Below are 23,893 nucleotides of genomic sequence, written 5' to 3' on the forward strand. Positions count from 1 at the left end.
TCATTTTTTAAGGGTAGGGGCCCTTGACTTAACCCTTGCCTGGTAAGACCTTAGGTCCTGTATATAACTTGGTATCTTATTACCCTAAATAGTCAATTCAGTCAGCCTTATAATCTCTATTTTAACATGAATGCTGGTCAGTTTTTGTGTCTCAACCATGAAAGGAAGGAAGTAAAATGAGATGTGTCTAACCTCCCATCCCGCCATGGCCAGGAACTGTTTTAAAGATTTCTCTGGGTACACTTGGCCGAGAGGGAATCTGTTCAGTTCATAGGGGGAGCTTAGGATTTTATTTTTAGTTTTCAGAACGAGGGATGAATAATCATGGAGGCTTCTGCTGGGAGGGAAAAAGTAGAAAAAATGCATTAATTTCACTCTTCCTGTATGCCAGGCCCTATGCCAAGCCCTTAAGTTGCCCCAACTCATTCGATTCTACCAGGGTCACACAAGTGGTGGACATCATCATCCTCATTTTTCAGGAAAACCGAGGCTCTCGCCCAAGGTCCCTGCCCAACAACACCAGGCCCTGAGTTCTCAGCATGGTCCTCACTCAGATACTCTTTGTGTAGGGTTTCTTACCTGAGTCCTCAGCAGGCTCCTCACCTGGATGCTGTTTGTGTAGGGTTTCTCACCTGAGTCCTCAGCAGGGTCCTCACTCGGATGTCCTTTGTGTAGGGTTTCTCATCTGAGTCCTGAGCAGGGTCCTCACTCGGATGCCCTTTGTGTAGGATTTCTCACCTGAGTCCCCAGCAGGGTCCTCACTCGGATGCCCTTTGTGTAGGGTTTCTCACCTGAGTCCCGAGCAGGGTCCTCACTCGGATGTCCTTTGTGTAGGGTTTCTCACCTGAGTCCTGAGCAGGGTCCTCACTTGGATGTCCTTTGTGTAGGGTTTCTCATCTGAGTCCTGAGCAGGGTCCTCACTCGGATGCCCTTTTTGTAGGGTTTCTCACCATAGGGAAAGTCACTCATCACCCACAGGCACTTGACTATTATCTGCCCTCTAATGATGTGCGATTCCAAAACACGCTTGCTCTGAGAAAAACCAGGGCCGTATCATTTTCCCCGCCAAACCGGAAAGGAGCCAAGAGATCAAAGGATGACTCAGATGAGCCCAGCTTGGCAAATAATGAGTTGATTAGGATTCACATGCAGGGCACTCCAGGGCAGCAGCAGAACAGCCCCAAAGATCTGTGCCACCTCCTGTCTCTAAACTGCTTTTAAGTGAATTTTCTGGCTCTTTGTCCACTGATTTTGAGCAATCAGCCTCTTCTGCTTGGTAGGTTCTCAGATACTGTCTGGGATGTTTGGGTTCTCGGGGACACCTGCTTCTTGGCTGGGCACAAGAGACTTGGCTTCCCACCTGGCCTTCAGGGTTCAGGCAGGGGACATGCACCCTTAAGTAACCTGATGGGACCTGTCACACCAGAATTCTATACACTTGAAGTGGAGCCAGCCTCTCCACACCTGTGGTTACTTCTCATCAGGTGGGATGAGAGACTGAGGAAAGAAATAAGACACAGAGACAAAGTATAGAGAAAGAAATTGGGCCCAGGGGACCGGCACTCAGCATACAGAGGACCTGCACTGGCACTGGTCTCTGAGTTCTCTCAGCTTTTATTGATTACTGTTTTCACTATCTCATCAAGGGGAATGTGGCAGGAGAACAGGGTGATAGTGGGGAGAAGGTCAGCAAGAAAACATGTGAGCAAAGGAATCTGTGTCACAAATAAGTTCAAGGGAAGGTTCTATGCCTGGATGTGCACATAGGCCAGATTTATGCTTTTCTCCACCCAAACATCTCAATGGAGTAAAGAGTAACAAAGCAGCATTGCTCCCAACATGTCCCACCTACTGCCACAAGGCGGTTTTTCTCCTATCTCAGAATGGAACAAATGTACAGTCGGGTTTTATACCAAGACATTGCATTCCCAGGGGCAGGCAGGAGACAGAGGCCTTCCTCTTATCTCAGCTGCAAGAGGCCTTCCTGTTTTACTAATCCTCCTCAGCACAGACCCTTCACGGGTGTCGGGCTTGGGGACGGTCAGGTCTTTCCCATCCCATGAGGTCATATTTCAGACTATCACAGGGGGAGAAACCTTGGACAATACCTGGCTTTCCAGGGCAGAGGTCCCTGCAGCTTTCCACAGTGCATTGTGCCCCTGGTTACTTGAGAATGAAGAATGGCAATGACTTTTATCAAGCACACTGCCTGTAAATATTTTGTAAACAAGGCACATCCTGCACAGCCCTAGATCCCTTAAACCTCGATTCCATACAACACATGTTTCTGTGAGCTCAAGGTTGGGGCTAAAGTTACAAATTAACAGCATCTCAGGGCAAAGGAATTGTTCAGGGTACAGATAAAAATGAAATTTCTTATGTCTTCCTTTTCTACATAGACACAGTAACCGTCTGATCTCTCTTTCTTTTCCCTACATATCCCCCTTTTCTTTTTGAGAAATCCGCCATCATCATCATGGCCCGTTCTCACTGGTCGCTCTCTCTTTGGAGCTGCTGGATACACCTGTAGACTAACAACAGACAAAACAGATATACCAGGATTAATATGAAATTACAATAGTTGAACTTCTGATGGTTTTAACCCAAGTGACAGGGTTAAGATTTGTGAGGCCATCAGCAACTTTCACGATTGCCTCAGTTTCTGGCACCAAATTTAAATGGGCTTTTGATGCCTCAAAAATTTGTTCTTTTAATTTTGAAATATCTAAAGTAAGATTATCTTCTCTTTCTTATAGATGACATCTAACCATGTCCCAGTGATGCTCAGACTCATTATAGGGTTTAATACAAAAATCTGACATATTCCAGTCACACTGTAACTGAAAAAGATATTCCAAGCTCATGAGCCTATCTCCCATCCAAATGACAGTTTGTCTAAGATCATTAATTTGGTTTGCCAATTTTTGATCTATTTGGGTCTGAGAGTTCCACAATTTTGAGGAATTCTTTTGCCAATTATTTACATATTCTGCAGTTTGAACAGAGAAGTGTAAAGCAATTCCAGCAGCCACAGCAGTAGCTGTGACTGCAATAAGACCCAAAATCACTGCAATCAAAGTAAAAATGAATCTTTTGGATCTAGTTAGAACTCCTTTTAATACTTCTGTTAAAATATGGACAGATGGGGAAGCCTCCCACTGTCAGTCCATGGACACAGGAATCCACATGCCCTCTCTTGCCCTCACCAGCAGAATACGGTGCTGCCAATCAAAAGTCGAATCAATGCAAGTAAACAATCTACAGTTTTCACAGGTTATAGTTTGGGAATCTGGTTTAATAACTATGTTTCCTACAACTAGCATATAAGAGGGTTTTACACAACTTTGCAAAGGAATTGTCAGATTGGAATTTAGGTTAATAGTATAATATGGCTTACGATCTCTTGGTCCTATAGCTTGATTTTCAGACCAAATTCTAATGTGGTGTGAGGCCACAGTAAGCTTTCATAATGCTGGATGTTCAGGACCAGTAACAGGACTAACTAACTTTGGTCGAGGTGATGAAATTTGCTTTTCACCCCATTTCCATGGATAGGGTGATTGTAACTTTCTATAAACCTGATCCAGCCTTTCAGTTAAATCACTCTCATAGGCCGGATTAATGGGCCAGATGGATGGGGGCTGTGAACATGAGAGAGTCTGGCCCGTACAATTATAATAAAATTGGCCTCGAGGGGCCCGGTCTATAATAGTTCCAAATTCATTGTTTTGTAATACCACCGCAGTATCAGCCACACATTCTTCCCAAACCGAAACTTTTGGGCCTTTTGATTCTTTGGGAATTTTCTTGGGGCAAGGCTTCCCCTTAGGCCTAAATTTTAATGATCTCTGATAAGAAGAGTCCTGTGAATTATTTTATCTGTGGCCCGAGTGACATCCCACTTACTATGTGATAAGTAAATCTACTGGTGGCACTGACAGTAGGTACTTCTACCAACCAATTTGGGGTTGTAGGCGTTAAACATCCTGTCGCCTTCCCTCGGCAAATAGGAGGATAATGATACCCAGTGGAAATATTTATCATCAATTCTTCTTTTTTAGGTTGGGCAGGGCAACGATCATCTGTGAGGCCTGGTACCCATGCACTATTATTAACATATACTTCAATAGGATTATCCATCCATGTGACTGCCTGAATTAAGGGTGGGAAAGGCACACAGGCCCAGTAAGTATGATTAGCTGCAGCTGCTACTGCAGTCACAGGGAGACTTACCACCGTTGATACAATCATCAAAGCTGCAGGCAGCATGTTCTCTGGAGTTTGTGTTACCCTTGTGTTCTTCAGGCTTTTTTCAGCTAACTGTGTCAGCTTCTTTAATTGGGCCCAGGTCAGCGGCTCCACTTTCTTGGTGGATGGCAACTTCATCTATTCTTCTGATATCACCATTTTGTTCACCCGGCGAGTCGATGATGCTCGATTGCGGGTTTTCCATCTCCGTGGTGGCGCTTCTCTTTGCATCTCCGATGGGTTCATTGTAGAACTTTAAATGTCTAGTGGGTATCCAAACAGGAAGCTGATTTTCTCCTGGTGAAACACAAGCAAAACCTCTCCCCCATGTTATCATTTTCCCTATTTCCCTTGTCTTATTTTTGTTGTCTTTCCACCAAATCAGTTTTCCTTCATGTGGGCTGTTCTTTTTACCAGTAAAATGTTGCTCTGCAGAAGTAGTGGTCTGATTTCTATAAATGTTTAAAAAATTTAAAGTATAGAGTGCTAAATTAAGTTGCATCTGGGGAGTGTTATACTCCTTAATGTCTTTTTCCTTTTTTTGTTTCACCAATTGAGCTTTGAGTGTTCTATTAGTTCTTTCAATTATGGCCTGTCCTTGGGAATTATAGGGGATTCCTGTTGTATGTGTAATTTTTCACTGATTTCACAATTTTTAAAATGTTTTACTACACTATCCTGGCCCATTATGTGTTTTAATTTTTTTTTGGAACTCCCATGACAGCAAAACAAGATAATAAATGTCTTTTAACATGGGAAGTACTTTCTCCTGTCTGGCAGGTTGCCCATACAACATGCAAATAAGTATCAACTGTCACATGGACAAATGACAATTTTACAAATGAAGGTACATGTGTGACATCCATTTGCCCTAATGCATTAGGACATAGGCCTCTGGGATTAACTCCTGCCTCCTGAGTGGGCAGGTGTAGGACTTGACACTGGGTGCAATGTTATACAATATTTTTTGCCTCTTTCCATGTGATATCAAATTTATTTTTTAGTCCTGTTGCATTTACATGAGTCAAAGCATGAAGTTCTTGTGCTTCTATGAATGCAGATGATGCTAGCAAGTCAGCTTGTTCATTTGCTTTAGTTAAAGGCCTTGGTAAATTACTACGTGCTCAGATATGAGTAATATAAAATGGGAAATTTCTTTTTCTTACAATTTGTTGTAACAAATTAAAGGGCTTGTTTAACTGATCATCCATACTATATTTGGTTAGGGCTGTCTCAACATCCTTTGTAGCCTGTACTACATATGCAGAATCTGATTTTTCAATGACTCGTTCTTTTGGCCTGGTGTAAACCACTTTTCCATTGCTGGAACCATCAGTAAACACCATCAGAGCATTTTCTAAAGGTTTATGTCTGGTAATTTTAGGTAAAATTCAAGTAGTCAATTTTAAAAACTGGAAGATTTTTGTTTTTGGGTAATGGTTATCAGTAATTCCCACAAAATCAGCAAGACCAATCTGCCATGCAGCACAATTGATAAAGGATTGTCTAAACTCTTCCTTGTTTAAAGGAACAATGATTTTATCTGGGTCACTTCCACACAATTTTATTATTTGTAATCTTGCCTGACCAATTAATGTAGCCATTTGATCCAAGTACAATGTAAAAGTCTTAATCGTACTGTGAGGAAGGAAAGATCACTCCACAAGATCTGTATTTTGAACAATAACACCTGTGGAGAATGTGCAGTAGCAAAAATCAAAAGTTGGAGTGGGGCGAAGTGATCTATTCTATTTACTTGTGCTGACCGAATTTTTTCTTCAATTAATTCAATTTCTTTAGTTGTCTCTGGAATTAATGTTCTTTTACTATTCAATTCTGGATCCCCACTCAAGATAGAGAACAAATTTGACATGGCATAAGTAAGGATGCCTAGAGTTGGCCGAATCCAATTAATATCTCCTAGCAATTTTTGAAAGTCATTTAATGTGTCTTTTCTTATTTCTATTTTTTGTGGTTTAATTTTTCTTTCCTCTACCTGCATTCCCAAGTAATGGACAGGAGTAGAGGTTTGAATCTTATCAGATGCTATTGTCAGTCCTGCGTTTGCAACCTCTGTCTGCAGAAATGTGTAACAGTCAATTAATCTGTCTCTCGTTTCTGCAGCACACAAAAGATCATCAACATAATGAAAGACATAACAGTCTGAAAACTTGTCTCTAACTGGTTGAAGAGCTTCAGCTACAAAAATCTGACAAATAGTTGGACTATTAAGCATTCCCTGAGGCAACACTTTCCACTGAAACCTGGTGGCTGGTTCTTTATTATTTATGGCTGGTATAGTAAAAGCAAATTTTTCAAAATCCTGTTTTGCTAGAGGAATGGTAAAAAAGCAATCCTTCAGATCAATTATAATTAAAGGCCAATCTTTGGGGATCATGGCCAGAGAGGGCAACCCAGGTTGGAGAGCCCTCATAGGTTGAATTACAGCATTGACAGCTCTTAAGTTGGTTAACATGCGCCATCTGCCGGATTTTTTCTGAGTTACAAACACAGGAGAATTCAAGGCGAAAATGAAGGCTCAATAAGTCCCTTTGCTAATTGCTCTTTTGCCCATAAGTGTAAAGCCTCCAGCTTTTGTTTTGGTAGCAGCCACTGATTTACCCATACAGGTTTTTCTGTTTTCCAAGTTAATGGAATGGGTTTTGGAGGCTCTACAGTGGCCACTCCTAAAAAGGATATCCTATTCCTTTTCTTTCTTGATTTCCCTCAGCCTCAGTTGGGATTTTAATGCCATCTCCATTTTTCCCTAGTCCTTTGCCAGGGAGACATCCCATTTTAGTCATGATTTTTTGACTCGTGGGGCTGTATAAGGAGGCTGGGATAGTAATCTCTGCATGTCATTGTTGTAACAAGTCTTGGCCCCATAAATTAATTGGAATAGAAGTAATCATAGGTTGAACTGTACTTTCTTGATTATCAGGTCCTAGACAATGTAAAATCATGGTGCTTTGATACACTTTTGAGGCGCTGCCCACACCGACAAGTCCTGTAACAGGCTTTTGTTTAGGCCAATTTTTTGGCCATTGATTTAAGGCGATAATGGAAACATCAGCATCGGTATCCACTAATCCTATAAACTGCTTTCCCTGAATAGTGACTGTACACACAGTTCTATTCTCTGAGACCTGACGAGCCCATTGAGTGGCTTTTCTGGCAGAGTTGGTACTTCCAAACCCTCCTGTCCTTTCCGTTTTGTTTTCCCAATTTTAATATAAGGCAAAAGCAATAATTGAGCAATTCTGTTACCTGGATTGGCACTCCAGGGAACAGTGGAGCTGATCACTAACTGAATTTCCCCTTTATAATCTGAATCAATTACCCCAGTATGAATTTGGACTCCCTTCAAATTTAGACTTCATCTCCCTAAAATGAGGCCTACTGTCCCTCCTGGCAGTGGGCCATATACCCCTGTAGGAATCTTTTGCAGGGTCTCTCCAGGGAGTAAAGAAACCTTTTGAGTGGAACATAAATCTACTGCTGTGCTGCCTGCTGTGGCTGGGGACAGCTGTTGTATTGTTGTAATTGGCTGATTCTCTGAAGTGCTGGTATTTGCTGTGGGGGTTGCTGTCCCTGAAAACCCTGAAGAACAAACGGCTGAATCAGGAATGCCCCAGTTTGTTGTTGGGACTGAGGCTGGCCCCTCACCCCTTTTTCTGACAATAGTTGCCCATTTTTGTCATATTTAGAATGACATTGATTAGCCCAATGTTTTCCTTTTCCATGTCTTGGACACAGGCCAGGTGGCTCTTTATTTTTACTCTGTTTATTTAAGACTGGGCAGTTCTTTTTTAGATGACCGATTTGACCACAATTATAACATTTCCCCCCAAATGCTCTAACTATCCTCCTAAAGTGACTCCGGTCATTGCTTGAGCCATTAGCATTGCCTTACGCATAGCTCCTCCAATCCCATCACAAGCTTTCACATATTCTGTAATTACATCAACTCCTGCTGGACCTTTTCCTTCTAATGGCTTTATGGCTGGTTGAAATTCTGGATTTGACTTTTGATAAGCCATTATTTCTACAATAACTTTTTGGGCATTATCATCCGAAACAGATTTTTCAGAGGCATCTTGCAACCTTGCCACGAAGTCTGGATATGGCTCTTTGCAGCCTTGTCTAATTGAATTAGAAGAAGGGCAAGCAGTGCCTGGGCAAGCGATGCCTGGGCAAGCGGTGCGTGGGGCACCCAGGTGCCTGGGTCCTGAATTTTTTCCCAGTCCCTGAGGCAAAGAGCCCTTAGATGTTCAATACCCTCATTCTGCATTACTGATTGTTGGCCAATTGTGCTCCAATTTGGACCTGTTCCTAGCAATTGATCTGCATCTATATTAACAGCGGGATAAATAGCCTGATTTTTTCATGCCTGTTCTTGTACTCCATCAATCCACCAGGTTTTAAATTGTAGGAACTGAGAGGGTGAAAGGGAAGATTTAGCCAACATTTCCCAATCACGGGGAATAAGTCTATTTCCATGAGCAATGGAATCTAATAAAGTTCTCATATAAGGGGAGTTGGGTCCCTATTGTTTAACTCCTTCCTTCATATCTTTTAACATTTTCATGGTGAAAGATTCATATCTAGCCTCAGTTTGGACAGACGCTCCAGCTTGCCCCCCTTTCCCAGCTGGTATTGGTTGTAAAATTACAAGGAACTGCCATGCCTCAAGATCTCCCTGTTTTCTGGCTTTATCAATGATTTCATGCAGTGTACCACCTTGTCCACTAGGTGGTGATGTAGGATTAAACACCACTGGGTTGCTGGTGAGGTGCCGTGCTATGTGGCACGGGACACACCGCTTGAGGTCTGTATTGAACCTCCGGAGACGGCCCATACTGAAGCTCAGCTGGCGGCCAGTATTGATAAACTACCGGTGGTTGGGTCTTATTTTCTACCAGCTGATATTGTGGATACTGTATCTGAATTGGCATTGCTGGGATAGAGACTCTATCCTTTTCTACTTGATATTCTCTTGGGGTTTGCACTTGTCTAACCTGCATTTGAGGTTGTAATGTTACAGGCATCTGAACCACTGGAGGAGGAGTTGATGGCCATGGTGGTTTAGGCTCTAGTAGCCCCAATAATTCTGGACCTCCTTCCACCAGTTTTGATGATTCAGGATATACTACCTCCTGTAACTGATTGTAGTCAACATTTTGCGTTGACTGAGCCATTACAGACTCTGCCACATTTTTACAATGTGAACTTTCCATTAATTTCCGGGATTTTGTCTCTGCCTCTTCTTCACAATCTACTACACAGCTTTCAGGGGCATCAGAAATTGAAAGGCTGTCCTTTTCTATTTGAAACGGTTCTAAAGTTGCTTTAATAATGGGCCAATCATTCCATACTGTAAGTGGGATGATTTTACCTTCCCTACTTGCTTGTTTTAATTCTTTGCCAATTTTCCCCCAATCTTTTAGATCTAAAGTTCCCTGTTTTGGAAACCATGGGCAGAATTGTTCTATTGTTTGAAATAACATAATTAGATTTTCTGTAGAAGCTCTAACTCCCCATCTTCTTAGAAGAATTTTAATGAAGCTGAGATAAGAGGCATATTTACTTTCAGTTTGTCCCATTGTTACCCTGAGTTCCTCTGAGTGCACAAGCTTACCGCATGGCTGACCATGGAAGTACTTGGGAATCTCTCGTTGACTGTCTTCAATGCTCACGTTTTTAGCGTACCTTCACCCTAGAGAAAGGCCCATGTTGGGCGCCAGATGAAGGGGGTCAGCCACTCCACACCTGTGGGTATTTCTCATCAGGCAGGACAAGAGACTGAGAAAAGAAATAAGACACAGAGACAAAGTATAGAGAAAGAAAAATGGGCCCAGGGGACTGGTGCTCAGCTTACGGAGGACCCACACTGGCACCGGTCTCTGAGTTCCCTCAGTATTTATTGATTACTATTTTCACTAACTCAGTAAGGGGAAAGCGGCAGGAGAGCAGGGTGATAGTGGGGAGAAAATCAGCAAGAAAACATGTGAGCAGAGGAATCTGTGTCACAAATAAGTTTAAGGGATGGTACTATGCCTGGATGTGCACATAGGCCAGATTTATGCTTTTCTCCACCCAAACATCTCAGTGGAGTAAAGTGTAACAAAGCAGCATTGCTGCCAACATGTCTCGCCTCCCACCACAGGCAGTTTTTCTCCTATCTCAGAATAGAACAAATGTATAATCAGGTTTTATACTGAGGCATTCAGTTCCCAGGGGCAGGCAGGAGACAGAAGCCTTCCTCTTATCTCAACTGCAAGAGGCCTTCCTCTTTTACTAATCCTCCTCAGCACAGACCCTTAATGGGTGTCAAGCTGGGTGGAAGGTCAGGTCTTTCCCATTCAATGAGGTCATATTTCAGACTATCACATGAGGAGAAACCTTGGACAATACCTGGCTTTCCAGGGCAGGGGTCCCTGAGGTTTTTCACAGTGTATTGCACCCCTGGTTACTTGAGAATGGAGAATGGTGATGACTTTTATCAAGCATACTGCCTGTAAACATTTTGCCAGCAAAGCACATCCTGCACAGCCCTGGATCCCTTAAACCTTGATTCTATACAACACATGCTGCTGTGAGCTCAAAGTTGGGGCTAAAGTTACAGATTAACAGCATCTCAGGGCAAAGTCAGGGTACAGATCAAAATGATGTTTCTTATGTCTTCCTTTTCTACATAGACACAGTAACCGTCTGATCTCTCTTTCTTTTCCCTGCATACACTAGTCTTCTTCTTTAGTCTGCTAGATATGGGAAGGGTGTTAAGAAAGGATCTCTCATCAATATGACCTGGCCCCCAAAAAGCATGCTTGGTTTTTGAATGTGGTAAAGAAATATTTAAACCATGTTTTATGTCTATATGATTATTAGTATTTATATATTGTTTCGTTTTGTTTTGTTTTTGAGATGGAGTCTCACTCTGTCATGAGGCTGAAGTGTGGTGGCACAATCTCAGCTCACAGCAACCTACGCCTCCTGGGTTCAAGCAATTCTCCTGCCTCAGCCTCTCTAGTAGCTGGGAGTACAGGCATGTGCCAACATGTCCAGCTAATTTTTGTATTTTTAGTAGAGACAGGGTTTCACCATGTTGGCTAGGATGGTCTCGATCTCTTGATCTTGTGATTCTCCTGCCTCAGCCTCTCAAAGTGCTACTATTATAGGTATAAGCCAACACGCCTGGCCATATTTATATATTATAGGTAGTATTTTGCTAAAAGGGAATTTTGATATCTTTATAAGACACAACTAGTTTAATTAAGGAAGGAGCACTGCCCACCATGACGACAGGTATGGGTTGGTGATGCCCTGAAGCTCCAGGTAATCAATGATGTGAATGTCCCCTTCCAAAGCAGGGGCCATGCCTTGTGCAGTGAATCTCTGTCCCAGCACAGCTAATGGTCAGAAATGGATTCTTCTCAATCTGTCCATTAGGACTGAACAGGGTCTCAGCATATGGTTAGCAGGGAGGGACCCTGAGAAAGGGCTTTACTTGAGTGACTCACACTCTTTGCCCACATAGAATGTTCCCGGCCCTGTGTGTGCATCTTGTGGGTATTAACCCACTGATCAGCCACAGAACAAAGCAAGGAGGTGATAGATTTGTAAAGAGAAGTAAAGAACAGGAGGGAATTGATAAAAATGAGGAAATTTCATTTGGATGCCTGATTTCCTGGGGCAGGACCTCATTAAAAAAACAGCTCAGTGCTTCTGATTTTCTCTTTTTCTTGTCTCTTTTTCCTGAGACGGAGTCTTGCTCTATTTCCCAGGCTGCAGTGTACTGGCTCTATCTCAGCTCACTGAAACCTCTGCCTGCTGGCTTCAAGCGATTCTCCTACCTCAGCCTCCCAAATAGCTCGGACTACAAGTGCCTCCCACCATGCTCAGCTAATTTTTTTTTTGGCCCCGAGTCTCGCCCTGTCGTCCAGGTTGGAGTGAAGTGGCACTATCTGGAGATCTCAAGTACATGGACCGGGGAGTCTGCAGGAGTTTGTTTATCTTGGGCTGGGGGTGCATGGGAAGTAGGTAGGGCTCCTGTGACCACAAACCCAAGGCCTCTGGGATCAGAAGGCAACAACAAGGGCCAGGACCTACCCCGGGGCCTGTGCCTGCAGGGACCCTGGCTCTCATTTGTATGTGGGGTGCCTGAGTGATTTCAGATTCCTCACCCATCCCCATTGGCTCTTCTAGGGGAGATGCATCTATAACACCTGTAGGTGACCCTGTGTAGGAAAAGATTGCAGAACCCACACGGGCCCATGCTGAGTGAGGCTTTCTCCAGGTGGGCACAAAATCCCCTAGCTCCCCAGCCACTGCCAGAGCTTGGGGTTGGGGGCCCTACATGGAGGCAAATGCGGGGAGCATTGGCAAAGGCAGGGCTGAGTGAAAGGAGAAGAAGAGCACATGGAAAAGACACAGGGGTCTCTGACAGTTCCAGGGCCAGAGGCACTTGGGAGTGGGAGAGGCATGACTGGGAGATAGGTCCAGGGCTTTTTCTGAGCCCTGAGGCCCCAGCAGGTTTACTTCCCTCCGAAGATCTCTCTGGGCTATTGTGCCTGGGAGTCAGGGCTGGCTCTGCTGCAGCCCTGTGGGAAGGGCATAGATCCTTCAGGGTCTAAGGTTCAACTTTACTCTTATCCTCAAATGAGGGCTTTTACCCAGGGATCTCTTGTCCGCAGATCCCACGTCTTCTTGCTGGACTCCCAGAGGAAGTTGTCCTACCAGGGACATGGGATGTTATACTTTTCTCTTCCATGGAACCATCTCTGTCAGGTAGAGTTGTGCCTTTCTAGGTGGCCGCACACACACACACACACACACACACACTTACCATGTGGCCATTGCAGTGATGCCCACTGGGCTTGGGGTTCTTCCATAGCACCCAGCTGAAAAAAGCCTCACCTAAGGCTAAGAAGAGACCTGGCTTGGACAAAAAAATACTTACTGCATTCCAGGTGCATCCTTTTCAGCTCTAAGGCTGGACCAGGGGAACCTGGGAAGGGATGGCCCCTGTGCTGGGACCTGTCGAAGGCTCTGTCATCATCCTGGCAGCCTTGGAAGACCAGAGGGGTCAGGTCTTCCTCTGCAAGCCAGGCAGTGTCACCACCCAGAAGTCCAGGGTGCCTCTTTAGGTCCAGAGCAGCAGCTGTGGAGTTTCCTGCTTTGTGCCTTGCCATGTTCACCAACATCACTCAATATAAATTGGGGAAAATTTCTTAATTACTGCTGGGTCTCTCTGCATTGTGGCCATGTTCCGAAGTCCAGGAGAGATGGGCTGATGGCCTTGGGATGCATAAAGTGACGCCGGCCCCATCAGCTCAGGCTGGGGGAGAAAACAGAGGCTCAGGAATATTCTAGAGAGCCTAAGCAAGAGCCTCACAGGAGCTTTGGAATCCCAGTGTGGATTCTGGGAGTGGAGAATAGGTCAGGTCATTTCCTGAGATGTGTTTCGAAGGTTGCTCTGAGCTTGGCAGCAGATGAGCACCTCGAGAAGAACTGGCGACAGAACATGGTAGAAAAGACCCCAAGTGCAGGATTCTCACTGGGGTCCTGGGGGTGCTACTGCACCCCTTGAAATGGGCAGGAAGAGGGAGTCAGTCAGCCAGTTCTTTCCAATATTTAGCTTATTGAACACCTTGGGGGTTCCACTGAGCCCCTCACCTGAGGGGTTTGCCAATCATTTGCTGCCAGAACATGGGCAGGTTTTTCTCTGGCCAAATCTCAGGTTTATCAGGTTACAAATGGGGAAAATAGCAACGTGCCTTAGATTCTCCATGAAGAAGAGCTGAGGTCCGAGATGATCGGTACCAGCCGTCTGTTGTGCCTCGTGGATGCTCAGTGAACACAGATTCTCACAACCATTATTGATGCTGAGCTCACCCTCAGCCTCAGGTTTACAAAGTGGGGCATGGGAAGTAGAAGCCTCACTGGGCTCAGGTGATCCTCCCACCTCAACTTCTTGGGCAGCTTGGCCTACAGGTGCACACTGCCTCCCCCCAGCTAATATCTTGTATTTGTATTAGAGACAGGGTTTCATCACATTGCCCATATTCCTCACAAACTCCTGAGCTCTAGCACTCTGGCTTTCTTGGCTTCCCAAAGGGCTGGGATTAGAGGCCTGAGGTCTTTCTTTCTTTTCCTTCCTTCTTTTCTTTTCTCTTCTTTTCTTTCTTTTCTTTTCTTTTCTTCTCTCTTTCTTTCTTTCTTTCCTTCCTTCCTTCCTTCCTTCCTTCCTTCCTTCTTGCTTGCTTGCTTTTTCTTTTGTTCCTTTTTGACAGTGTCATGCCGTCACCCAGGATGGAAGGCAGTGGCGCCATCTCAGCTCACTGCAACTTCGCATCCTGGGTTTAAGCAATTCTCCTGCCTCAGCCTTCTGAGTAGCTGGGAGTGCAGACATCTGCCACTATGCTCGGCTAATTTTTTGTATTTTTAGTAGAGACGGAGTTTCACCATATTAGCCAGAATGGTATTGATATACTGACCTCGTGATAAGCCCACCTTGGCCTCTCAAAGTGCTGATGTTACAGGCATGAGCCACTGTGCCTGGGTCTGAGCTTTCTTTGTAGGCCTAATGGTGATGCTCTGATAAGAATCTCTATGTTCAATATTAGTGACAGGAAAGGACTCTAAGAAGGAGGAAACATGAATTATCAAATTAGAATAGGAAGGGAGTGGGTGAGATTAAGATTTGGATGAAGGGTCCTGGAAAATGACTGGGGCCAATGGTTGCTGGGAAATGTTCCACTGTGGGAAGATCCCAGAGTCTAAAGGAAAGGTATCCAGATGATAGAACAATGACGGACATATGGACCCTCGTTCATTTCTCTCTCACATCCTGTAGAGCCCACAGTTTCTACCTGGGTGGCTTCCAGCTTGGGAGAGCCACCCTTCCCAGATCTAGCCACAATCTTCTCTCTGGCCTCTGCTCCAGCTCACATTCTCAGATTCCATCTTTGCAAACTGGTTTTCTGAGAGGAGCCCATCATTTTTGTGGGTAAACACCCTTTACCTTCTAGTAGGGCCAAGACTATACCTGCCCCCTGTGTTTTCAAAGTGAATGTTATGGTTTAAGTCTGCCCTATCTCTTTTGATGATTCTCCTTTTAATTTCTGAACTCAATCTAGGGTGGGTGAGATGGCTGATGCATGTTATCCCAGCATTTTGGGAGGCCGAGGTGAGGACATCACTTGAGGTCAGGAGTTTGAGACCAGCCGGGCCAACATGGTGAAACCCCATCTCGACTAAAATACAAAAATTAGTAGGGCTTGTTGGAGTGCACCCATAATTCCCAGCTACTTGGGAGGCAGAAGTGAGAGAATTGCTTGAACCCAGAAGGTTGAGGCTGCAGTGAGCTGAAATCGTGCCACTGTACTCCAGCCTGAGTGACAGATGTAGGCCCAGTCTGAAAATCAAACAATCAATAAATAAACTCAATCTTGACAAAAAACTTTGAGTCCTGACATCTAGATGCCCACAAGATAACCACCATGTTTTACATTGTCTTGTTTCCTTTGCAGGTTCCCATTAGAACAACTAGTCTCACTCCGCTCAGTCCCCACCTCACTTGGTCACTTTGTCCTGATTTCCTTCAGTGAAGCCTTGACTTAGTCTTGAGATAGATCACACCCTCAGGGGTTCCTTTCTTCTACCTGAATGTGCATATGATCTGCTATGTTAGATAGCATAAAACCGAGGTGACCATTCGATATACACAGCTTTTTATTCTGTTTTCTTGGGAATGACATCACTATCTTCTTCAGGCTGTTGTAGCTCTGAAACATTTTGACAATTTTGATGTGGCCAAACATCCTCCAATAAGGACACCTTAAGGTTTTTTTTTTTTTTGGTCTAATATCAGGAACAGATTAATCCCTTCCCTGTATCACTATGAAAGTCGTGTATTAGCCAAACTTCATCAGTATTTGGGGAATAAATGAATGAATGAGTTTTGGACTTTCACCCTATTATTTATTCTTTTACTTCCATAAATGTGTATCTAATTCAATCAATTAGTCAGAAGAAAGCTGAAAACTCAATCAGGATTAACTGGGTGTGACTACAGGATCTAATCAGGTATCACATTCTGATTGGAAACTGGTGATTGAGAAGGGAAGGGTGGGGTTAGAAAGGTCTATAAAATCTCCTGAGGATACCCAGAAGAGACCCACAGCACTCATACCTGAAGCTACTGGTTGGTTCCCTGAGAGGTCCCAGAACTCTGCAAAGTGAGTCCAGCGCTGGTAAGTCACCACCTGCTTAGGGTCATGCCCATCTGATCAGCAGCCAGCCAGTCAGGGACGGTGACACACATCCCAAAGTGGCACACAATATTTTTCTGTCTGTTTCGTGAGATGAACAGATTTAGGCTTTCATTTTTCCTCTAAATGTAGTTTTGTCTTCATCCATCAAATTGTGATTTGTGCTTGGTTTTTGTCATTTTAAAATTCTTATCGAAGCAGGTTTTTAAAAAATATATTAAAAATTTACAGTGAGATGAAGTTTTATTTCTTGACATTTGAAGTTATTTGTTTTTTGTGCCCTTCAATTACAGTTCATAGACTTGGTGTTATTGTGATTCTCCAAGTATGCTTTCATTTTCATAAAATCCTTAAAGGTATCCCACACAGCAATCTCAAGAGTGCAGTTTTGCTCAGATCGTGGGATTTATCTTTGCCCCTAGGATCTGTCCAAAAGTGAGTAATTGTGAGTATGTGGAAGTGATGTGTATAGGAACCTTCATCTTAGAGTTACAGTGCTCTAGAATAGCATGGTAGCACTTTCACAGTTTCTGGTTAATTTTTTTTTTTTTTTAGAGATGGAGTTTCCCTATTGTTGCCCAGGCTGCAGTGCCATGGTGTGATTTGGCTCACTGAAATTTCTGCCTCCTAGTTACATGCAATTCTCCTGCTTCAGCCTCCTGAGTAGCTTGGATTCAGGCACTCACCACCATGCCCAGCTAATTTTTGTATTTTTAGTAGACACGGGGTTTTGCCATGTTGGCCATGCTGGCCTCAAACTCCTGACCTCAGGAGATCTGCCCACCTCAGACTCCCAAAGTGCTGGGATTACAGGAGTGAGCCAGCATGCCCAGCTACAGTTAGCATTTCTATACATACCTTCCAAATGCTGTGGAATACCATCACACCACTTTTACAGTTCCAGTGAATTTTGTTTTTTTCTGCGATGTACTCTGAGTGTGTCACCCAGACTGGAGTGCAGGGCCCTGAGCTGGGCTCCCTGGAAACTCTGCCTCTGGGCTTTAAGTGATTCTCCTTTCTCTGCCTCCAGAGTAGCTAGGATTACAGTCATGCATGACCACACCTGGCTAATATTTAAATTAATTAATTTATCAATTTGTTTTTGTTTGAGTCAGAGTCCAACTCTGTCACCCAGGCTGGAGAGCAGTGGTGTGATCTCGGCTCACTGCAACCTCTGCCTTCTGGAGTCAAATGATTCTTAATTTTTTTGTATTTAGTAGAGACATGGTTTCATTATGTAGGCCCAGGCTATTCTCGAATTCCGGACCTCAAGTGATCTGCCTGCCTTGGTGTCCAGCAGTGTTGGGATTACAGACATGAGCCACAGCAACTGGTCCATTTCTGGTAGAAAATTTTCAAAATAAAAAGTAATGGCATCGATTTTAGGGAGTCCCTTTAGTGTTCCCCCAGCATGTTCATGGTGTGAACTGAGAATGAAGGCTGTCTGGGCCCACAGGACACTCTCATTCTCATTGCTTTAGGGTGGTAAGTGACAAGAAATTTTTCCTCAAAGAGGTAGAGCTTGGCTTTCAGGATCCTCAGTGGCACTGTCCGGTGGTTCTGGGATTCAGTGGAGCAATGGATGAAAATTAATAAGTCAGTGGTCTCCATGACCCCTCCCTCCTTGGTGTTTGGAAGACATTCTTCCTGGTACCAGTAGAAGCAGATGATTGTGTTTGCCACGAGAGTGATACATTTTCCCTGGATTTGTCTTCAAGAGATTTTCCTTGCAGATCTATCAGGATGAGCATCCAGGCCCCACCCAGACTCCTGGAGCTGGCAGGGCAGAGCCTGCTGAGAGACCAGGCCTTGTCCATCTCTGCCATGGAGGAGCTGCCCAGGGTGCTCTATCTCCCACTCTTCATGGAGGCCTTCAGCAGGAGACACTTCCAGACTCTGACGGTGATGGTGCAGGCCTGGCCCTTCACCTGCCTCCCTCTGGGATCACTGATGAAGACGCTTCATTTGGAGACCTTCAAAGCATTGCTGGAAGGGCTTCATATGCTGCTTACACAGAAGGATCGCCCCAGGTGAGGTGACCCAGGAGGGCTGGTAGATAGGGCTCAGGTGTCCAGGGAAAGAACAGCAGGGTCAGGCAGAGAAGTAGCCCAAGTGTGGCCCAGAGTCTTCTGATGGTGTTGGCGAGGAAGCTCAGGGAGGCTTTGGCCATTGTCCAGATCCTCAGAAAAAGGACTGCTCACCATACAGGGTCCACTGTGGGAACAGAAACCTGCCTTTACTCAGTGGAAGGTAAAGGGAATAGAAGTGGGGAATCAAAAGTCAGAATCAAAAGGGAATCAAAAGGGAACAGGGATTGAGAAAAGACAAAGAGAACAGGGAGCACTGAGGACAGGAGCAGCTGATTTATGGGATGAGAATGAAAGCAAAGGTCAGGGATGAGTCCTTCTAAATTCTGAGCCTCTCCCTTATTTCACCCACAGGAGGTGGAAACTTCAAGTGCTGGATTTGCGGGATGTTGATGAGAATTTCTGGGCCATATGGCCTGGAGCCTGGGCCCTGTCCTCCTCCCCAGAGACCATGAGTAAGAGGCAGACAGCAGAGGACTGTCCAAGGATGGGAGAGCACCAGCCCTTAAAGGTGTTCATAGACATCTGCCTCAAGGAAATACCCCAGGATGAATGCCTGAGATACCTCTTTCAGTGGGTTTACCAAAGGAGAGGTTTAGTACACCTGTGCTGTAGTAAGCTGGTCAATTATCTAACACCAATTAAATATCTCAGAAAGTCATTGAAAATAATATACCTGAATAGTATTCAAGAGCTGGAAATTCGCAACATGTCCTGGCCACGTCTGATAAGAAAGCTTCGTTGTTACCTGAAGGAGATGAGGAATCTTCACAAACTCGTTTTCTCCAGGTGCCATCATTACACGTCAGATAATGAACTCGAAGGACGGTTAGTCGCCAAATTCAGCTCTGTGTTCCTCAGGCTGGAACACCTCCAGTTGCTTAAAATAAAATTGATCACCTTCTTCAGTGGGCACCTGGAACAGCTGATCAGGTGAGAAAGGATCATGCACTTTGTATGCAGACCACAGCATAGCCTTGTTCTGTTACAGCAAACATTAGAAGGCATGTACTGTGTGCCAGCCAGTGGCAACGTCACAGTGAAGGGGACATCAGAATGTCAACACATTGTCCCATTCAGTGTTCCATGTCCTGGAGTGGCTATCACAGGATCGCTCCAATAAGGGGAGAGGGGTCACCTGGGGTAGAAGCTAGAGAGGGACATCATGTACAAGCTAGTTAGTGGGGGTTTCAGCTCTATTAGGTGTGCACGTGTGAATTTCCTGTTACAAAGTGTGTTTCAAGTTGATATGATGTCAAAGAGATAATAGAGGAGGGGATGAAAGGAGGGAAAGCGCATCAAACCTGTCCATTTCACAATAGAAGGTCTGTCCTCACCAGCTTAGTGATCACGAATGATCCTGTCTCTAATTCCCTGTCTGTAAAAGGTTGTTTTGAACTCCAGGAAAGGTAATTGACATGGGAAATGCGTGCTTCCGGGATGGAGGTGAGGGAGTAGGCGTGAGAGTGGTAAAAAGTGACAGTTGGTTTGCAGATGCAGGCATGTCAGGGAGCCCCTGCTGACATGTAGCCCTAGCTGATGTCCCTAGACCTTGCTGAGTTGAGTTCTTTGTGCACATCTCCCACCGGGTACCTGTGGCCCAGAGATGAAGTTTTCTGCTAAAAGATGAAAAAAAAAAGGCTTTAGAGATTTTATGGCCTTGAACCAATCACACAAGCAATGGTGAAAGGGCTGAGGCTAAAATGGGACAGCCCCTGAACGATCAGGGTCCTCATGATGCAGCAACTTGCATGAGGACCATCATCAGATGGTGGCAACAAACTTGTATTTGTTTGACGCAGGCATTTTCCTAGATGAAGGCACTACCTTCATCTAACTGGTATCACTGCCCAGAACTAACTTCTTGATCTCCACAGGTGCCTCCAGAACCCCTTGGAGAACTTGGAATTAACTTATGGCTACCTATTGGAAGAAGACATGAAGTGTCTCTCCCAGTACGCAAGCCTCGGTTACCTAAAGCATCTGAATCTCAGCTACGTGCTGCTGTTCCGCATCAGTCTTGAACCCCTCGGAGCTCTGCTAGAGAAAATTGCTGCCTCTCTCAAAACCCTCATCTTGGAGGGCTGTCAGATCCACTACTCCCAACTCAGTGCCATCCTGCCTGGCCTGAGCCACTGCTCCCAGCTCACCACCTTCTACTTTGGCAGAAATTGTATGTCTATGGGCGCCCTGAAGGACCTGCTGCGCCACACCAGTGGGCTGAGCAAGTTAAGCCTGGAGACGTATCCTGCCCCTGAGGAGAGTTTGAATTCCTTGGTTCGTGTCAATTGGGAGATCTTCACCCCACTTCGGGCTGAGCTGATGTGTACACTGAGGGAAGTCAGGCAGCCCAAGAGGATCTTCATTGGCCCCACCCCCTGCCCTTCCTGTGGCTCATCACCGTCTGAGGAACTGGAGCTCCATCTTTGCTGCTAGGGAAGGCGTGCCTAGCGGGGTAGAGAAATCCAAAGTTCTCTTCCAGGCACTTGGACACTAAAATCTACTATGTAGGTGCAAGTTATTTTTCTCTTTTCTTATTTCCTTTTTTAATAGTTCCAAAATTTTTATTAAAGACAATTTGAGACAGGGTTTCGCTGTGTTGCTCCAGCTGGTCTCAAACTGCTGGGCTTATGGGATCCTCCTGCCTCAGCTTCCTAAAGTGCTGGGATTACTGGCATGAGTGGCTGTGTCCAGGCCACATGCAACTTAAAGGAAGCACAGGCAAGTGCTCAGTGTGAGGGAAAAAACATAACAGCAGGGGGCAAGGCTGGAGGAAAATGTTGAGATGACATCAGTGAGAACTTCAGGGACCCGTGTCCTAGAGTCGGAAAGAGAAGCTAAAGTTCTACAGTGATGAGAATGTTATCCCTGCAAGGGTGGTTACCAAGGAATATCAGCAATAAAGAGCACCTGAATGAAAACTTCTAACCTGTTGTGCAATTTATCCATCAGAAATCTCTAGTTATCGAGTTACGGATGGAAAAATAACGAAATACTAATTTGTCTGTGATTGAGTTTCAGTTGTAGAACATCAAAACAACCAAATAAAATTAGATCATTTTGAGTATTTCCCACCCATTCTTGTTCTTTGTTTTGTTTTGGAGACAAAATCTCAGTTTGTCATTTAGGCTGGAGTGCGATGGTGCAATCTGGGCTCACCGCAATCCTGTCCTTCGGGGCTCAAGTGATTCTCGTGCCTCAACCACTCAAATGGCTGGGACTGCAGGCATATTCCACCAAGCCTGGGTGATTTTTGTATTTTTAATAAAGATGGGATTTTTCCATGTTGATCAGCCTGGTCTCAAGATCCTGTCTTCGAGTGATCCACCAATCTTGGCCTCCCAAAGTGCTGGGAAAACAGGTGTGCAGATGATCTCCACCCATTCTTTACTTCTCTTCAGTCATCAGTTTTTTTCTTCCTTTTTTTGCCTGCAGGGAGCAGCTCGGTCTGGTACAAAGGGACGGGCAGAGAGGGGCCCCAAGGAGAAGATAGGAATGGGGTGGTGCCCCGCTCGCACAAGAAGTGTGGATGCCAGGCCCAGAAAACAGAGCTGGGGCCATCCATCAGGGGGCCAGGGTGAGAAGCACAAGTGGCACCTGCTTCAAGGTCCTGTCGAGCTATCTGGCCACTGTGCCCATCCTGTTAACAGTGTCAAGCTCCCGGGTCTTGAAGGGAGGTTCCATGCGGATCCACCCCAGGCTGTTTTTCCAAGATCTGCCCCCTGTAGGGGAGACCATGGAGTCTGATTGCTGGGCCTGGGAACCACGAACCACTCCTGGAGGCCCCCCCCCTTGGCAGGGTCATGAGCCAGGCCTGTGCTCCATGTCCCTGAGGCGCCAGCTGTGCCACCCACACCCTCTCATGGCAAAATGGAACCTGGACCCAGGTCTGGAGTCTCCACCACAGCCTCTACCTCACTGCCCACTGCCTGCTGTTAGCCTGCAAGCTCCTGGATGAGAGTACAGTTGGGGCTTGTTAAACCACACCCAGGAGCATTGGGTTTGTTTGTGCGGGGTTGGCCAGAGCTGCTGTGAACCTGCATCTCACCTGTCCTCTCTGTGGGGAAACACAGAGAGAGGGCACAGCCAAGGCTGCGTACACTTTGGAGCTGATGGGAGCCTAGGACAAGTGGGAGTCCTGGTCCTCCCGAGTTGGCAGGGCAGTAGCTCCAAAGGTGCAACTGAATCTGCCCAGGTCGCAGTTACCAACTGAGGTCCCCCAGTGCTCTTGAGGGCCCAGGAGATCCCCCCTTCTCCTTCAGCTTCAGGGTGTCTGTTCCCACTGCCTGGTCTCTCATGGCACCTGCTCTAATTTTGGGGTGTGGTTGTGGTCGAGCCCGGATGCTGTCACAGCCTAGGTGGGTCTGTGAACATTTTGGTCGGTACAAATACAGCATCCCATGGCTGCCTTGAACCCACTGGACTTTGGGCCCTGATGAGTATAGAAGGGGGGCTGAGGGGGGATTGCGGACAGATCAGCCCTGGTCTTTGGATGCTCCTTGGTACGAGTGACTTGGGCAACATGGTTGGTGGTGGGAGGGAGGCAGAATCCTGGACAGGAAGGTGAGAGTCACTGGTGAGGCTTCACCTTCTGACCAAGGAGGGCCTGAAGCCCGTAGGCTAGGCCACCAGTCCTACGGACCAGAATGGGAACATATGTTGCCTTTTCTGTGCCTGCTCATGGCCACCTATGACCCAATGAGCACATACTTTTCTCCAGTCTGATGCTGAAAAAACCCCAGACTCAGGGAGAACATCAGGAAGACCAGTGGCAGAGAGGAACTACCCACTACTGGGATGATTTTCCTGCAGAGACAAGCAACCCACTCTGGGTCTTTTTCTCTGCTGAGAGCTGTAGAGATGATGAGATGACTTTCCTGCAGAGAGCAGCAACCCACTCCAGGGCCTCCTCTCTACTGAGAGCAGTGGTGATGATGGAATAACCTGCCAGGAGAGAGGGGTCACCCACTCCAGCACCTCCTGTCTGCTCAGAGCTGAACACTCATCAGGACACCCTGGCTGCAGAAAGAAGTTACCCACTGTGGGTCTCTGAGCTGTTCTATTGCTCAGTAAAGCTCCTCTTTATCTCACTCACCCTCCACTTGTCTGCATAATTCATTCTTCCTGGTCACCGAACAAGAACTTGGGACCCGCCTAATGGTGGGACTAAAAGAGCAATAACACAAACAAAGCTGAAACACAGCCCTTGCTCACCAAGTTGTAGGTGAAGAGAAAAAGAGAAGAGCTACTACTCTTCCAGGAGCCCAGACATGGGAGCTTCCTGAG

General features: G+C 45.6%; 1 protein-coding gene and 1 pseudogene across 2 annotated transcripts; one reads left to right on the forward strand and one right to left on the reverse strand.

Annotated features, from left to right (window-relative positions):
• Positions 1-2,391: 2,391 nt before the first annotated feature.
• Positions 2,392-5,291, reverse strand: LOC129393890 (endogenous retrovirus group K member 6 Env polyprotein-like; annotated as a pseudogene).
• Positions 5,292-15,621: 10,330 nt separating this feature from the next.
• LOC134728939 (PRAME family member 1-like) lies at positions 15,622-21,670 on the forward strand. Of its 2 annotated transcripts, XM_063596164.1 has the most exons (4): positions 15,622-16,502; positions 18,239-18,550; positions 18,962-19,540; positions 20,485-21,670. In XM_063596164.1, the coding sequence occupies exons 2-4, from the start codon at positions 18,264-18,266 to the stop codon at positions 21,041-21,043; spliced, it is 1,425 nt and encodes a 474-aa protein (XP_063452234.1). In that variant the 5' UTR covers positions 15,622-16,502; positions 18,239-18,263; the 3' UTR covers positions 21,044-21,670. The 2 variants fall into 2 exon arrangements, with proteins under 2 accessions (XP_063452234.1, XP_063452235.1); XM_063596165.1 differs by lacking the exons at positions 15,622-16,502; positions 18,239-18,550; positions 18,962-19,540 and adding an exon at positions 19,886-20,016 and having other exon boundaries at positions 20,485-21,277.
• The last annotated feature ends 2,223 nt before the right edge of the window (positions 21,671-23,893 follow it).

This window comes from Pan paniscus, chromosome 1 (assembly GCF_029289425.2).
Source record: "Pan paniscus chromosome 1, NHGRI_mPanPan1-v2.0_pri, whole genome shotgun sequence".
Classification (NCBI taxonomy): domain Eukaryota; kingdom Metazoa; phylum Chordata; class Mammalia; order Primates; family Hominidae; genus Pan; species Pan paniscus.

Coding starts and splice junctions, on each gene's coding strand:
- LOC134728939 (XM_063596164.1), top strand. CDS start 18,264: ATGAGCATCCAGGCCCCACCCAGACTCCTGGAGCTGGCAGGGCAGAGC. Junction 18,551..18,961: donor ACACAGAAGGATCGCCCCAG/GTGAGGTGACCC, acceptor TTTCACCCACAG/GAGGTGGAAACTTCAAGTGC. Junction 19,541..20,484: donor CACCTGGAACAGCTGATCAG/GTGAGAAAGGAT, acceptor TGATCTCCACAG/GTGCCTCCAGAACCCCTTGG.